The sequence below is a fragment of the Lagenorhynchus albirostris genome, chromosome 17 (genome assembly GCF_949774975.1).
Source record: "Lagenorhynchus albirostris chromosome 17, mLagAlb1.1, whole genome shotgun sequence".
Taxonomy (NCBI): domain Eukaryota; kingdom Metazoa; phylum Chordata; class Mammalia; order Artiodactyla; family Delphinidae; genus Lagenorhynchus; species Lagenorhynchus albirostris.
In genome coordinates, this window is record NC_083111.1 from 52,777,400 (window position 1) to 52,795,817 (window position 18,418).

At 37.5% G+C, this 18,418-nt stretch overlaps 1 protein-coding gene across 1 annotated transcript in view; it reads right to left on the reverse strand.

Annotated features, from left to right (window-relative positions):
• Positions 1–1,137: 1,137 nt before the first annotated feature.
• RSPO2 (R-spondin 2) overlaps positions 1,138–18,418 on the reverse strand; it is a 161,816-nt gene continuing 144,535 nt past the window's right edge. The window contains exon 5 of the mRNA XM_060127796.1: positions 1,138–3,025. Coding sequence (XP_059983779.1) covers positions 2,913–3,025 — 113 coding nt within the window. The 3' untranslated portion in view covers positions 1,138–2,912. The remainder of the gene's footprint in view (positions 3,026–18,418) is intronic.

The window sequence follows — 18,418 nt, forward strand, 5'->3', positions numbered from 1 at the left end:
CATTTACCATCACACCAAAAAGAATAAAATACAAAGGAATAAACCTATCTAAGGAGGCAAAAGGCCCATACTCAGAAAATGATAAGACACTGATGAAAGAAATTGAAGATAACACAGATGGAAAGATATACTATTTTCTTAGATTAGAAGCATTAATATGATTACAATGACAGTACTACCTACAATTGTAGATTGTAGGCAATCTACAATTCAATGTAATCCCTATCAGAATACCACTCAAGCTTCTTGGAGAAAGTTGTAGTCCCATATTTTACTTTTACAGATGCTAAGCTACCCGAAAATACTAAGAAAACCAGTTTCATATGTTCTACTTAACATACATTGTATGAAGTATAGGAATGGTATAGCCATTTGTGGAAAACCACGAGATCTTCTTCGGGTAATTACCATGAAGCTGTAAATTACTCTATAGTATGTCTCTCTCTGTTGGTTTGTATTTGCTTATAAGTAAAGGCTTAGAAATCAGGTAGCTTTAATCAATTCCCATAAGAGTAAAAGTTTGAGCAAGTAATATCCAGACATAAAAAAAAATAGATTGAAGGGAAGTGATGATTTCATAAATATATTCTATTTTGTTGGTAGGGAGAATTATTTTTGAAATAAATAGCTAAGGACAGAGGCAACAAGAGTAACAGGTAACAACGTGTGCATTGCTTAGTTTATACCATGCTGTGCTGACCGTACTTTATGCATTTTACCTAACTGAATCGTTAAGACACAGCCCTACACATATTTTACTTAGTCTTTAAGACATAGCCCTACGACATAGGTAATATTGTTGCCTCCATTTTACAGATTAGGAAACTGAGATCTGGGGAGATGAAATAATTTGCCCCAGGCGACCCTCAGAGTCTAGACTAGACCTCAGGTAGTGTGGCTCTAAAATCCCCACTCTTAATCACTCTGCTGCAGTGCACTTTATAGCTAAACTAGTTAGTGTCCTACATGTAGTTACAAACATAGGTTTTAAAAATTTGTCTGCTTTTTTTTAAGGACCAATATTTGGCGGTACAGTTGTTAAATATTTTTTTCCCCTAAATATATCTCTAAAGAAAAGAATATCTCCACAAGAATAATTTTGATTTTTTTTAATGCACTAAAAGAACATCCCAGAAACAGAACAGGTATTGACTTATTAACGATGAAGCACTATATAAAGAAGCCCCCTCCCCACTTAGTAAATAGGAATATAGTGTAAATAGATGTGAAAGGAGGTGAACACTTTAGGATTAAATGCAAACCCTAAAGTTGTATACAACATTCATATATGGCTTATTATCTCATAGCAATAGTATTTTCATAATGACGTATTTGACATTCATATTTATTGGTAAGATGCTTTTGACTCAAAAGTTAAACAAAAATACAGAAGAGGTAGTTTAGCAAATGCAAGGTGAGAAAAAGGCTTTACCTTTGTATTTTTCCTCAAAAATCTGCAGCCATTCCTTTTTGTTCTAATTTTCTTCTGGATCATCCAGGAAGATAGTGATGCTTTTGGAAGAAGCCGATTCAAAACCCTCTAAGAACTGATTCCCCCAAGTGGACAGTGATGTTTTTGAAACAACTGCTCTGAAAGTCACCTGGGAAGTCTGCACAGTGTTCCTCTCTGTCTTGGATAAGAAAGAAATTCTGGTTCAAAGGAGTCCTGTTAAGATCTGACCAGCAGTTGTAGGAATTATGTTTCTCCTCCAGTTCTACGCATGGTCTCATAAGATGGTAATTTCTACACTGACCTAAGAATATTGATAGATGCTCTGTCATTGCAAGTCAGGAACTGCTTTAAATGGAAACTATACATATTGAAGTTTGCAATTAAAAGTTTGAAAAATTCTCTAGTTGACCTGTGAAACTGCATGATGAGTACTACAAGTGACTGCATGTAATTCCTCATGTTTTCAGTTGTGTTTCATAAAGTCATCACATCTTAGACTCAAAGGGAGTTTTGGCTTCTGACTGCCAGAGGCCTCAAGCTTTAGCTGGGGTCAGGAGTAGGGAAGGTCTATTGATATTCAAATTCTCTGACAGGGGTCATTTGACCCTATGTACAAACTAGCTTATCCTATCCTTACAATGAGAAATAAGCCCACAAAGAAAAGAAAAGTTAAGTTTCAAGGGGCAGAAAAACATTCATCAATTCGCAAAACTAGAACAGTCATTTACCAGACAATGGTTAGGAACCACTAGAAACAAAGTGACATAATATTAATCAGGTATGACTTGTTGCACAGAAGAAAGCATAAATACAGTAAATAAGAGGTTTATATGTAGCCCCAGCAGAGTATGTACACATCCAAGCTGCTGTGAAACTGAACTGGAATTCCTGCAGCGGAACCCCAGCTAAAAGCAGTCTCCGTGCACAAGAGTTGGAAGGTAACAGATGTTGGGAACCACGTGTGGTAACACTAAGCAGATATCCACATACCTTGATCCTTGAAAATGCAATATGAGAAATAAAGGTCACAAGCGAAATAGCACTGTGCCTGCCAAGCGCTGTCTTTCCATAAATATGCACAAGTCAATTCTCCAGTGGGGGGTCTGCAGCCTCACACCTCCTGCCCCTCTGTGGGACCAGGGGTGGCTCTCTCTGGGGGCACAGCGAGCTGAGTCACATGCTGTACACTTACTCCTGCTGCCACTGCTGCAGGTTGCAAGCTCCCGCCTTCACAGTCTCCAGATGCAAATCAAAGCATAAATAACACAGAGACCACGCTCGTGGCTCCTCCTCTCACAACGTGACTGGGAACAGGTACTGGTCCGAGCAGCGCAAATGCAACCCACCAGTGTCCGGGAGTGGAGAGTAGCTTTGTGCACTTTTGCAAAAACAACCCCCAACCAAGAAAAAAAACCAACCAAACAAACAACAAAAAAAACACCACCCTGTGTCTTTTATTTTACTGGTTAGCTCTGTCTGTAGCTAGGAAGACGCTGTGTTGCTCCTGGGCTCTTTCTATCAGCTTCTTCTTCTTCTTGTTCTTTCTCTCCTTTGCCTTTGGCGCTCTCTTCCCTACAACAGGGGGAAGAGAAAGAAATGAAGACATGTCAGAAAAGGCTCTTTCTCTAGGAAAGAAAACACAAAACATTAAGAGTTTTATACAAAGCCCATCTGGAAAACATCACCTATGGAAAAAGCAGCCTCAAAGAGAAAATTGTTCACATTAATTTTGACGGAATAATAATAATTTACTAAATTGGATATGCTGTCTCAAACAGAGACTGATCTTCCTGTTACAGGGAACTGGCATATTTAAAAATCTCCCAGCGGCCTGATCAGTCTTGCAAATATCATTCTGCCACAAAAATTCCATTTATCCCCTCCTCCTTTTAACAATGCTACCCTTTACTAGACATCTTTACATCTTTCTACTTCTCCATATGTCAGTGGGTCAAAAGAAAATAAGCATCTATCTACAGTAAATATACCAGAAGTTTCAAACGCCCCTCTCCCTGCCCCCACGGGAGAAGAAAACGTCTAGCTTTTAACATTATTCCCTCAGTGTTCTCCAAAGGCCAATAAATGAAATGACATATGTGGAGTACTTTATTTTCTATAAAAATTCATGAGGACATCATTTTTATGTGGCTTATGGCTTCTTATACAAACCTCCTAGGCAAGTTGGTCTTATTGAGAGCAAGAAAAATGCTTGCTTATTTCTGAAGAGCTGATAGGTGTGTGTTTTACTACCAGAAAATCACACCCTGTTATCCTATTTCCCTCTTTGCCTTAGCCACTAGGAAGCACAGACCACAGCTAAATAGTTGAGGTTTTCCTCCATCAGGAGTTTTGGGATGCAGTTTTCCTTTTGCCTCTGCTGTATTTTACTTTTTCCATCTTGTGGTATGGTTTCCAGTCTTTATAAGGTCTCAGCATTTCTTTGCAAGTATGTCTACGTAGGACTGTGAGAAAAAAGAATAAGGAATATAGGCATTTGCTTTAGGTCCTTTGGGTTCTAAGCATATAGGAATCATGGGATTTTTAGAACAGAAAAGAGCTTGAAAGTTCATCTGCATTAGAAGTTTGGTGCTATACACCTTCAGGACAGGAAGGTTCTTCCTCACAGACTAGAAAGAATCCTCCCGTCAGCTCTTCTTCCTCCTCTACCTGTCCTTACTTCCAATTTATCATGTAGTTCCACAAAACTTAAGCTTTCTCTTCCTGTGAGGTATAGCTATTAGACACCACAGTCATCAGTACCACAAATAGAACATTCCGTTCTAATCCATGCTCTCCATCCTTCCCACACGTAAGAAACTCAATATTCCCAAGATCCTTTCATTACAGGGATATAGCTGGTCAGCTTTTCAATCCAGGCAATGGAGAAGTGGCTGATATAAGACATGGAAAAGAAATAGACCACAGGTTAGGAAGACAGATTTGAGCCACAGGAAACCAGAGTCACAGGAGATTAAAGGATGCCATGAGATTTTTAAGTAAGGGAGATGGTTCTCATTTCTGCTCTTTCTGATCGGAAGGGTCTGTCTTGTTTGAGGATGGAAAAGTCTTACTCGTAAGACCCTAGATTCAATAAGTAAAACTTTGCTGAGTTCAACTTTTTATCACAAGAACAAAGATAAAAAAGAATAACTTATTTTTAATAGGACACCACAGTAAAATAATAAGAATATAAGCATGCCTCATATTAAATTATGAAGGTCCTTGAAGTTAACGTCTGGTTCTCATTAAGTTCTGGCATTATGTTATAAGGGCATTTTGCCAACTTAAAACGTAGTTAATCCTACCCAATGAAACTTTAGTCCAAGGCATCATTAGTCAAAGAAACTGTAAAGTTACAACTATTTAGTAACACTGTTTCTAATGATGAGACACACCTAATAAGGACAGAGAGATGAAATACTTAACATAAAATAGCATATTTATAAAGAAGTTTCACTTATAAAGTTTTATGAGGAAGGTTTTCTTAGTTCTATATTTTCTCTCAAAAAGCAACCAAAAAATCCTTAGTTAAAAAAAATCATTGCTGACTACCATGTAAAAATTCAGTTTGTGTTTCATTTATTTAAAGGCTGGAGTTTCTTTTAGAAACAAAATAAAATTAAATGAAAAAATAATGCAAACATTCCTAGATTTTAAAATGTGTTTTGTTAAGATAAAAATATACTGAATATAATTTAAAGAAAACCTTTCCCAATCACCATTTCAATTCTTTGTATAAATTACGTAGTTGAATGTTAGATGTGTACTCCTTCACTAACAGCAAATCTATGCTGTGACTGCAAACTCTCATTTTCAAAGAAGGTTAATTTCATGTCATTTACCTAATATCAATATATTATTCTGATGTAATTGTCAATATCAAGTAGTTTTTGTGTTTGCTAGCTGATAGAACATTGTGTAATAGAAGTTCCTCAATATTTGCATAAAGCAGTTCATACTGGGACAAAAAATTCAGAAATGCTTCTGAAAACTTATTTTATAGATTATATGATTATCCCATTGGCGATAAGTTTTATGGTACTGGTTCTAACTAGAGATGTTTTGGGAGACCTTATTACAACCCTAAAATTTTTCCTCAGATGTCTCTTTTAAATGACATCTCGTGCTATTTGTTCACTGCTTGGTTTTGTTTTTGGTCAGCCATGTGTCACGTAGGATATATTTGCAAATACCAAAGGCTTAAGACGATTAGCCAAGACTTGACCATGGATAGTTCTAAATTACCTGAAAATATTTTGTGGTCCATAGTAGGTTGTTTGGACTTTAAGCCAACTCAAAGTAGTAAAATATTAAAACATAACCTAACATAGAGTATGAAAAGGGTCTTGCACACATTTTCTTCTGAACTCTACTAAGATTTTCAAATATAAGGAATTGGTAAGATTAAGGCTAACAGAAATATATATCCCTATTCTTATCTATATATTTGAAAATAAGTTATATTGGACCTACAAGTATGCTAATTTGTTTCCACTTAACTTCTTTACATCTGTGACTATGAACTTAGACTCAGAGAATGACTTGTGTAGTTTCAGATTGTTCCACATTATCAAGTACATTCACCCTGAGCATTTAAGGGCAAATATGATGCCATTCACCCAAAGAGTAATTCAACCCATGGACTTAACTTTCTTACTTTCAGTTCACAAGAGAAGACTCGGCAAATATACTGCCCAGGATGAGCAGAAAAGGTTTGAGTTTTATGAGGAGATTGTCAGCCTTCAGCTCTGTCCAACTCCAATGAAAAATTCTTCATATCATTGTCCTGAGTACTTGAAGAATGCAGTGGCCTTAAATTACTATTGGGGAAATCTCTTCAAGATCAGGCAGAATCTGATCTACAGAGCAAATCTTTACAGCACTGTTATATGAATGCAAGAAGATGACTGGCCCAGATATAACAGTTTTTAAAGAAAACAATGTGGTTTAATAGAGAAAGGTCCTCTCTGAGAGGAAGGAAACCTGGCAGGTAGGCAGTCTTGTAACTGAGATGTCTGGTAATACATTGTGGTTGTGACTCTCAGTTTCTGCATTTATAGGATGAAGATGCTACAATTATCTTTCACTAGAAAGTCATGAGGCATCGTGTGAAAAAGTTGTGTTCCTAGGATGAAAAGGTATGTAAACCATCACTAGCGAGACAAGGTTATTATCAAAATGAACAAAGTTAGAAAGATGCTATCAAAGCCACACTCTAACCAACATAATGACATTGACTTGCACACATGTGGAAATGGTCCAACAGGATAACCTATCAACTCTTCTACAGGAAAAGGTGAACAGTCCCTTATGGAAATACTTGTAACATCCAGCCGTAGATTGCTGCTCTTAGAATCAGGAATAGGACAGATTATTTTGAACCAAGATATCAGGCAGACTTACAAATTACATGAAGCTGTGAAAATACTGACTCCACTGCCAGTCGGACATGAATTTCATTCTTTCAGAAGCTCCCCAATTCAAGGAAGGTCTTCAAATGATTTTTCCTCTCACTAGATTTAGGTAAGAGTCTTTTTATCATCGGAGCAATGGTTATTGTACGTACATCAGTAAGGTACAAAGGCTGTCTAGGGTTTGCATTATGATTACTAAGTGCTTTGAGAAAGACTTCCTAATGGTAAATACAATGAAAGAAAATTGAAGAATAAACTCAGTAGCTGTGACTGTGGAAAAAGATAAAAGCTTCTCTCTATATATACATACACAAACACATACACACACAACTGAGCAAAGTAAGCTACATCATGCAAATGTAATTAACTATAGTTACCATTGTTACAGCCACAACTATGATGGCAAGGCTAATCACCTGGAACGAGTACCAATTTTTACTAAATTTTAATGGTAAGTCTGTGATGCTGACTTGAAACCTGGGCTTCACCGTATTTATGAAATTCACCATGGAGACTTGGGAATCACCTCCAGTCATCCTTCAAAGCAGCTAAAACTGAGGACAAGAAGTCTGTAACTACTAACTCGATGAACCTTGTCATACTTCAGAGGATGTGCTGGAGGTGAAACAGAAGGTTGCTTCCACATCTAAAGCCACAAGGACTGAGATGTAGACAATAAATAGTAACTGGGTTATTTCTTTTTCTCGTATGAGCAACTTTAGTTTGCCCAAGAAGGAGTAGCAATAGAGATTTATTTATTTAAGAGTGATTGATAATTCTCTGGAAAAATGCCAGCTGATTCCTAAAATACTTTAAAAGCTCAAAAAAGAGACAAAAGACGTAAATACAATTCATAAAGGAAATAAAATAGCTAATAAATATATTTAAAGAATCAAATCTCATAATTAAAACCTCCAACTAAGATGAGTTGCCACTGCAAAGATTCTTAAAAGTAAAAATATGTAAAAAGCTAGTGAGAAAATGGTAAGACAGCATCAGGATGCATTATGAGAATATAAAATTGATACAGTCTTTTTGAAAAGCCATCTGGCAATGTACACAAAAGCATTAAAAATATTCCTAACTTTTGACTCAGATTTAGGAATCTATCCTAGGAAAATAACCTAAAGTTGAACAGAGATTTCTGCATAGAGATGTTTACTATAATTCTGGAACAATTGTAAATTACCTAAATGTCCGACTACAATTTTTTATGACTTCTTTTTATGATTACAGAAATCATAAAGTTTCTTTTCAGCTATGAATTGAAGTATTTTGTATTTTAAGGCCATGACAGTTACATTTATTCCCAAGAGTACTACTATGACTTGTCCCTAAAACTTGTCATAAATGGGTATAAGGAAAAGCCTGTAATTCAAAAGCATTCCTGCTGTGGTGGTAAGCAGGTTCCTTAGTGGAGGGATCAGTCACAATTGCATCTAACACATGAAAGTTTAAGAACTACTAACCTAAATATTTTAGACATTAAGAATGGATGTTGGCTCACAAAGCTTCTTGTATCTAGAAAGGTGTCCAAGTAGGCAAATATGATGAGCATGACTGGGATCTACCCCTCTATATTCTACATTGTCCAAGATAAAAATCTTTCCACTGTTCATAATGGTTCAGAACAACATATTGATGGTTATTTATTTACATCAGCTGGAGAGTCAGAGACAGTGAGCTAGAACGAGTAAAGCCAATGAACCTATTTGGCTCCTTTACAGTACAGAGTTCCTTAATTGGCATTTTAAGTAACATCTATCTGGTTTTTCAAAAATACACTCTACTAAAAACATTTCACAGAGAGAGATCGTTGTCTTTTTAAAGGACTGGTAAATTGTTCAATAGTTGTTTGATGACTGTGATCAAATTTTCTTTGAGAAAAAAATAATCTAGAGACAAACCAATAAATGTCATAGTGTTGAAAAATAACAAGCCATCTACTAAGGAAACTTCACTGGACATCTTGAATTTCAAGTCATAACTTGAAACTTCCAAGTGGTCACTTAGTCATTTCATCTTTATAAAAAAAAAAAGAGCATGTGCTTTCAAAATCTATACACAATCTGGAGATAGCTTACCAGTTGGCTTGTTCATCTTACAAGGCTATTGGTGGAGAGTGACAACTGACAAAATGGGCTTCTCTAAACATACAAACATGAAAGTCATTCAGAATTCAGAATACTTACTACCTATGCAGATTTATACTAATTTGTAAGCTGTGATTCAATAAGCCGATTCTGACTGTGTGTTACTGTTCTTTTATCTGTAAAATTTTACCATATTTTTTGTTGCAAAAAGAAGAGTACAAAATGGCTTCCTTTCTCTTCGAGGCCTCTACTCAAAGACATTTTAGTAGGCATGAGGTCTGTTGCCTATTTTGCTGAAAGGAAGTCCCATTTGGTTTAAAAAATCTTGTTGCATTGTTCAACTTGATGAAAATGGAAGAGAAAAGCTAATCCTGAGGATGACCTGAACCTTTATGAATTAAGTGTATCACCACTAAGATTTCTTGCACATGGTGTTTCAAAATTTCCTCATTGTATAGCTCTGGAGAAAATTATTGTTCTTCGGGTCTAAGATACAACTTCTATTACCAAGCCCTTACCAACCCATTTGAAGCAGTAGAGACTACAGAAAAGTAACCTAAATAATATCTAGGTTTGTTCCACACAACATTGATCGCTCCAGTTGATTTGTTTAACTTAAGTTCTTAGAAATCTGGTACCCCAAACAGGAAAGAAAAAAAAATCAGTTTAGACAAGATTCCATGGAGTTTAAGATAGGTGAGAATAAACAAAAAGAGGTGGTTTCACAAATGTCTCGAGTTCTTTTCATGACTACTTTAGGTTCACTGTCAAGGACAAAGAGTTTCAGAGTAGTGAAAACTAAAATCATCCTGTCGAAAATTTCATTTGTGTGAAAAGATAAATATATAACTCTACCACAAGGGGGCAATAATTCACTTTTACTGTAAGAGTATTTCTGGTTAAAAATATATATACAGGGGGGCTTTTAGGCTCTAACTTCTTAAATACTTTCTTTTAACCCCAAGTGAAGGTCGCCTTTTTTTTCTTTTTAGCCAATGGTAAGCTCTGTGGTGGACTAAGAATAGGTAGCAAGATCCAAATGCTGCACGAGGAAAAATGTAATTACATCTCTATCAAAAAGATGTTTGAAGGTAAAGGAGGCTAAGAGAAAAGAAAATAAAGATGAAATCTGCTATTCAAACAGTGATTTAGGGGAAAAAAGCATTATTCACAAACCCAGGTTCCCATTTTCTTACGGGGAAAGTTAACATAAACTACCTGCAAAGAACAGGTCCTTTTCTCTTAGGTCTCTTATCTATAAGAATAGAGTTGTAGGGCTTCGCTGGTGGCGCAGTGGTTGAGAGTCCGCCTACCGATGCAGGGGACATGGGTTCGTGCCCCGGTCCGGGAAGATCCCACGTGCCACGGAGCGGCTGGGCCCGTGAGCCATAGCCGCTGAGCCTGTGCTCCGCAACGGGAGAGGCCACAACAGTGAGAGGCCCACACACCGCAGAAGAAAAAAAAAAAAAAAGAATAGAGTTGTAAATCTAAGAATGATCGTCATTATCTTCTGGTGCAGGGAGTGCACAGATTTAACATCAAGTACAAAAGCTGATGGTTAGGTGGTGACTCCTGAGCAAGGCTTCTGATCACATTGGCTTCCCAGCCTCAGGCAGTAGACCATGTTGGGGAGGGTGGAGAGACAGCAGGTATACCCGACATTACTACCCTCTGCTCTAGTCCAACTCTGCTAAATGCTTTAGAAATAAAGCAAGCCAGGCACAGAGAAATCCGAGTGACCTATCCAAGTTCCTACAGCTAATTAGCAGCAGAGCTGAACTTGCAGCCAGGTCTCAATATTTCTCTCTTATATAATTTTACAGCTTTAAAAGTCCCTGGGGCTTCCCTGGTGGCACAGTGGTTGAGAGTCCGCCTGCCGATGCAGGGGACACGGGTTGGTGCCCCGGTCCAGGAAGATCCCACATGCCTCGGAGCGGCTGGGCCCGTGAGCCATGGCCGCTGAGCCTGTGCTCCGCAACGGGAAAGGCCACAACAGTGAGAGGCCCGCGTATGGCAAAAGAAAAAAAGACAAAACCAAAAAGAAACAAAAATAAAAGTCCCTGGATAAGAACACAGCAATAGAGTTATTTTTCAAGAAAGACAGAAGAGTATTAGAAGACGGCTAATATTACTCTGACAGAGTTCTATGAGAAAAACCCATGGCCTCATCATAACTGAAAACCCATTATGAACTGTTAATACGGCATACATGACAACTTATCTGTAACTTAGAGACTTTCTGTAAACATACACTGCATTGATTCATCGCTTATTCTTTTCCTTACCTTTTATCAAGATGCAATCTATAAAATTTCTTGGTGGGGTAAGTGGATTGGTGGACATTCCTGCTATGGACCATGCACTGTAAGTGCTTCAGACACATTCTCATGTAATTGAACATCATCAAAAAATTTAAGCATTCAAACCGTTCTGCTAGAATGTCATGCAGCTATGCACCCTGAATGTACTCAAAATAAATAAAATTTGCAGAAAACAATCAAGCTCATTTGCCACTCTTAAATTAAGTCAGAAAAAAAATCAGGTTTTGCAGAGAAAATGATACTGATTTCATTTGATTAGGAGTGATGGGATAACCAGAGAAGAATTCCAAGTTGCTCCAAAGCTGACTTCATACTATAATGGAAGGTACCTTTTAAGATAACTCCATTTGAATAAGATGATTTAATCCCTTCATCTTGGGCTTCAATCGATAACCATTAACTAAATGAAAAAAAAAAAGTCCAAGAAATGAAATGTAGGACTATCATCATACGGCAAGCATTTATTTAATTTGGATTCAACACAATTTGGAACTTGAAGACATACTTACAAGCAATAAGAACGTAAATAATGGTTTCTACATGGTAGCTACGTCAGAGCGTCGGTTATCAGTCCAGCCTATGGCTTACCTAAGTGGCAGGCCTTACATGAGGACAGTCAACACAGGGTGACATGAGGGGATACATGTTCCAGCCTCCATAACTGCATCCTCTCCTCTGTGCCCCTGTAGCACTTTGAACCTCCCTAACTAAAAAATTTACCACCTTTTATTGCAATTTTATGTGTGCTTATATTTCATGGCTACTAGTTTGTGAATAATTACAAATAGCTACAATGTAATGCCAATATGTGCCACAGAGTACTGGTTAGAGGCTTCCTAAAAATTAAGTTACAGATATTCACTCAAATTTATCTCAATTAACATGGTGAGCTAGAGCAAAGATGTCTGGGCTAGATCTGAACGCTGAATGTGGTTAGGAACCAAAACCATAGGGTCTTTGTCATCCATCATCAAGCGAACTCTCTTGTTCTTTCTGGACTCTACATGGCTTCTGCTCTCAACTCCAGCTTACACATGGTTTATGAAGGCAGCCCTGGCCCTGAATAAACCCATGCCCTTCCAGCTTACCTCCCTCTTATAACGGCCTCAATCTCTTTTGCCTTAATTGCATATCCCAAGATAAGAACTCAACATGCCTTACTCCCCCTCAGTTAAACTACAGAGTCATGGATGCCTGGCCAGTCCATGGGTAGGTCACTCCCAGGTCTAGCCTGGAGGGGCGGGTGAGTCACATGACACTGGACTAGGCAGGCATCCAGGATACATGGTTAAGAACATGGGCTTTGGGGTCAGACAGTCATAGGTTCAAAGCAGAGCTCTGCCTCTCAGAAGCTAGTGATCTTGGATCAGTTACTTTTTCTAAGGCTTAGTTTTCTTATTTCTGAACTAATAATATCAGTGGTACCCACCTCAGCATTGCTGTAAAGGATAAAGAAAATGTGTGTCAAGTTTCAGATACTATACCTGGCACGTACATGCTAAATCAATTCTAGCACCAGATGAGGTGCCTCGTGTGTATTATTTCTAATCCTTATGACAGCCCGCAAGGTAAGCATTATTTTCACTTTGCCGATGAGGAAATAGGTTTAGAGAAGTTAAGTAAACAGCTCAGGATCACATAGCTCGGCAGTGATTCAAACCAACATCTGGCAGATTCTAAAACCTGTACTCTTTCCACTATACTCTTTGGATCCCTTGTGCCCAGCAAAACTTCTTTGATCTCATAATCATTTAAATGGCTGCTGAGCAAACAAATTAATCAGTAAATACTAGGCTGGAGGCATCAAGATCCCCACCCAGTCCCCCAGCACATCAGGGTGCTCTTGGGCCATATTAGCTCCCCATTGGGACTGGCCTACAACCTCTACTTCTCATATTAATTATTCCTTGGGTTAAAGGCGTTCAAAGCCTCAGTTTCCTGGGGTCAAGCAACACATTTAGCGCAACTCAGTGTCAACAGTGCGCCCGTGGTAAAACTCAAGGGAAGATGACACGGGATGTTTCTTTTTCAGCTGAGAGTTGGAAGAAGTTTAGACCTGTGGTTCCAAAAGCTAGTTTATGGGCCAGAGATAGTATAATCCTCCAGGGAGTTTTTTTTGTTTTTTTAAATATAGGTTTCCTAGCCATACACTGACTCCTGAATGAAACCTTCAGGAGGGAAAATCCAGAATTTTTTTGCTAAGCTTCAGACATGATTCAGTGCAAAGTTAAGATACATGCAAGTCGAGAGCATAAAGCTGTGCTGAAAAGGGTGTGGGCAGGAGAGAGAAAGGACTTTGGAACAGGATAAAGAAAGGAGTGCCAGGCATCCCTTCAAAATGAATGGCTTCCTCCTTCCCAACTGAGCTGACAGGTAGCTTCCGAACTGTGAAACGAAGCAAGCCTCTTTGTGCCCGGACTCCCTTCCCTAGGTTCTCTTTGTGGTGATGCCCCAAGAAAGCAGCAGAGATCAAGCTGCCTGTGTTGAGAGGAATGTACACATGAAGAAAGGGTCCCTTATCTTTTTGTTCAAGCTAAGTCACTCATGTTGTAGGTCACTCATGTTACAGCAGATTCATTTCTCCTGTGGTTATATTCCACAAACTTGCTTTACTCTAAAGAATCTCTCAATTCACTCAACAGATTCTGGTTTGAAAGACAATCTACTTGGTTTGCAGAAATGCTAAGGAGTTGGTCAGAAAAAAAAGAAAACAAGACTATGGTTGAAAACAATTAAAATGATCATCAAATTTGGAGCTTCTGCCTTTTACTAGGATACAGATCTGGCACTTCAAAACTTGGAAAAACAAACAAAAAAGGACCCCTTAGACTAGGTGACGCAAATACCAGAGGTATTAAAATGTTATTGGTTGGGCTTCCCTGGTGGCGCAGTGGTTGAGAGTCCGCCTACCGATGCAGGGGACACGGCTTCGTGCCCCGGTCCGGGAAGATCCCGCGTGCCGCGGAGCGGCTGGGCCCGTGAGCCATGGCCGCTGAGCCTGCGCGTCCGGAGCCTGTGCTCCACAACGGGAGAGGCCACAACAGTGAGAGGCCCGTGTACCGCAAAATAAATAAATAAATAAAATAAAATGTTATTGGTTGTATCTCAGAAAGAAGGAAGCATATTACAAGTCTTTTTCCTTCTTTCAGAAAGATGCTATGAGTTTCCTCCATGTTATTAAATCATCATCATCTTCATGCTGCTGCTGTTAGCTGTGAGCCAGGCACTAAGTGTTTTACATATGTCAACTCATTTCATACTAAAAATATTCCTATGAAATAGATACTCTCTTCGGTACCACTTTGCAGAAGAAGAACCAGAAGATCAGAGAGGTAAGGTGACGTAAGATGGCACAGCCAGTAAGTGGTAGAGTTTGGATTTGAACGCAGTCTCGTCCCAAAGCTTACACTCTTATCCATTATGCTATACTTTCTCTCATCACCTTTGTGGTATAATAAATGTGATCTCCTTAGAGGGAGGAGAGGAGGAAGGAGTCAGTGTTACACTCTTCCCTTTAATCATAAACTCCCACAAACCCTATGAATAGGTCTTCAGTCAAAGGGTTGAACCACTAAATTCATAAAATGGAGGCTGGGACCATCATTGGTTTGTTACAAGACCAAGATGATCAAGGGCATATTTTCTTTGTTATTCTTGCAGAACAAGGAAAATAAACACATATTTGCCAAAATAAATAGTCTCCATCTATAAGTAAAGACCAGACAAATGTTTTGGTCACTGTAGAATCTCTGTCAACCACCCAAGTAGCAGCAATGGATTTCAATTAGAGGAAAAATATTTTACAAGGTACTCTAAATAACATGTTCAACACACCTAATGATTATTAGAGACATCACATCTCTAAGGTTTCAAAAAGTCTGCAACCTTTGCTGGGTTTTCTTGAATCCTAATATCTTGGTGATTGCCAGATATTAAAAGAGCAGAATATAGCTAATAATTATTTTTTTCACAAACATCCTACTGTTTAATAAAATGAGTTTACTTCCCCCCAACTGGAAATGGTGTTTCACTCTCCAGAAAAAGTACATAGACTGTTAAACATATAATATAAACTGAAATCAAAAGAAAGTGCTAAACATCCATACAGACACTCATATACATAGTAAGTATCTGTAGTATTTCCCAAGCATTGCTCATGGTCATGTTTATATCACTATGTCCTAATCAGTTTTACTTGACTTAGGTGTTAAAGAAAAATGAGAAATGAAAAGTTTACATATAACATGAAAACATTTTAAATGTAATGGAAATTATTTAAAATAAATCATCACTGAATCAGATATCCAAGAGGAGTCTTGCATTCCAAACTAGTATAATTTCAGTAAAGACACCACCCGGAATTTGATAAGAAAAACTACATAAAAGAATATCAGTGAGCTATTACTGTGTTATAGAATACATACTCTCACAGTCTGAGCAGGGCAGGTTCCAGGACCTGAGCTGAAACTTGACCTAAAAGCATCAACATGAAAATGGTTATTTTAAAAAGGACTTTGAGGAAAGACTACAGAGAATGCTTTGCCGAGAAACAAAAAAGATGTCAATGCTCACAGGATATGTGAAAAATTATCTTCTAAAATAGAACTTTTTTCTACTTTTCACTATGTTGCTAATCAAAAATACATAAAATTATAGCTACAAAGCTATAATACAACCATAATAATTTCTTTATCTATTAGGGAAGTTAAAGACCGAGTTACTGAGAACAGATATGAAAAGCTTTTCTGCTTTAGCATTTTTCAAAAATTAGGTAACCATTTTTCTGACAACAGCTTAATTAGAACACAGTTGGAAAACAAGGAATGAATTAAGAAACTTCTGGAAATCGCTTCCAATCAGTTTGATTCTAATACAAAACAGAAAAAAAATGTATGGGTGATAAATATAAGATTTATACTTTGATACTTTTTTGAAGGAATAAATATTTTTAAACTGCCTTAAATTAATGTGTTTCCAAGTCTTCTTATAGAAAAATTTAAAATTCCACCAAATAATGCCATTTAAATATATTGTTAAAAGCTAAATTGGTTCTAACATAAATCAAGTCTTTTTTTTGAAAGAGAACTGCAGATATATTTTAATGACTATTTAAACTTAAATTCTGGGTCACTAAAAGTTTCAGTAGCAATGAGGTAGGCTATTCAAAACTACTGGAGACAATTTCTCTGAGGTGTGTGTGTATTCATAAATGCATGTGTATCCAAAATATATCCGCCTCCATAGACTATCTGGGCACATTAGTTGAGAGAACAGCTTACTTTCATGTAAATATATGTGTGTTTATCTTACAGCATAAAATTATATTCTTTAGGATTATGACCAACAAATTACAAGTTTCTTTTAAGATAAGACTAAAGGAAGTAGCAAAAGGAGCAGCAAAATTGCTACAGTAGAAGTTTATGGTTTGGAGTCATCCCTAATCAATGCTTTTTTTCCGGCTCTGACAGAACATTTTGCACTGAAGAGCAGAGTTTCTTTAAGCATCCAGTTTTTATACCATAAAATACAGGAAAATGATTCCTATTAACTAAGAGCAGAGCATGACTTAAGATCTCTCCTCCAGTTCCTGTATTTATAAATAAAATATGGAAACAACCGAAAATCTGGACAAGAGGAAGTAGTGTGGTGAGAGGAAAGAAGGGAGAGAGGAAGGAATGAAAAGGAGGGAGACATAAATGATTATTATGGCTACCACTCAACTCAAATACAAATTGGTCTAGGGGACCATTTTAGAAATATTTCCTCATTTAGAAATCAATCACTGATGTCACCCAAATGACAAGGAAACATTTTCATCATGATAGGATATGATTTTTGAAGGCTTACTATACTACTACTAGTTAGAGCTTATAAGCTGGTATAAAGATTGCTTTGTCATAGGTCCTATCCTAAGGATTTCCATTACAAAAACACCAATGAGACTGAACCATAAAGAGGTTCCAAACACATGATCCTTTGGGGAAGTTGGCATGGGAGATGTTACAAAAACAAAATGGTAACATTTGGGTCATATGCCATTTTGTTCTAAGTATTAAAGAAATACTTAAAAGGTAAAAAGGCAGTATGATGACTATAGTTTACTAATACTGTAATACATACTGGAAATTTGCTAAGAGTAGATTTCGGGTGCTCTCATCCAACACACAAAAAGTAGCTATGTGAGAAGACATGTTAATTAGCTAAACTGCAGTAATCATTATGTAGATGTATATCAAATCATCATGTTGTACACATGAAATATATACAATTCTTATTTAAAAATGAAAAGAAAAGAAAATGGCCATTTGATTTGGTCATTAGGATGTCATCAGTGACCTTTAAGGCAGGAGTTCAGTGATGCTGAATGCAGAGACCAGGCAGGCTGGAGTAAGTCAGAGGGAAGATGAGAGTGGAGGCTCCACTACACAGCACTGTTCTGAGAGACAGGAGAGGCGAGCAAGGGGTTCTTCAGGATGGGGAAATCTGAGGTTATTGAAGGCTGAGGAACAGAAGCAAACAGAGGGTGGAAATGGTTTCTTCTATGGCTACAATGTGCCTGGCCACATTCACATTATCAAAGAGAGAAAGAAAAAAGCAAAGATAAGGGATTCTCTCCAGGCAAAACTGTATTAGCGACTTATCTGGTAATATTAGATTTGAGCAATCGAAACTAATTCCTGTGTAAATCGCTCTGTCTACGGAGTGCATGGAAATCCAGAGGCCACGGACATGTTTAATAACCTTCCTTGATTCCTAATTCCTTCCTCATACTGTCATTCCTAGGTCTCTTTACAAGAGAAAGCCAAAAAATTAATGGTCTTTCCAGCAGGAAAGAATTGAATAAATGTATTCTCTGTGCCAAACTGTGATAATAAAAAGTAAATAAATAAAGTTAAAGGGAAAAAAAAGTAATATTTGAGCATAAATCCTTTTCCAAATTCATTCCACATAACTCCACAAGTTGCGCATTATGTAAGTTGAGTACACTGATGAAATACTGTGGCTTTCCCATTGAGTAATAAATATTCCCTAATGCCAGCAAAATTTTATTTTATAGGTAGAAATTAGATCTGTTCCCATTAAGGGTTATCTTAACGCATAATGTTATGCAGGCAAAGAGTTTTTTCCCTAAGTGCT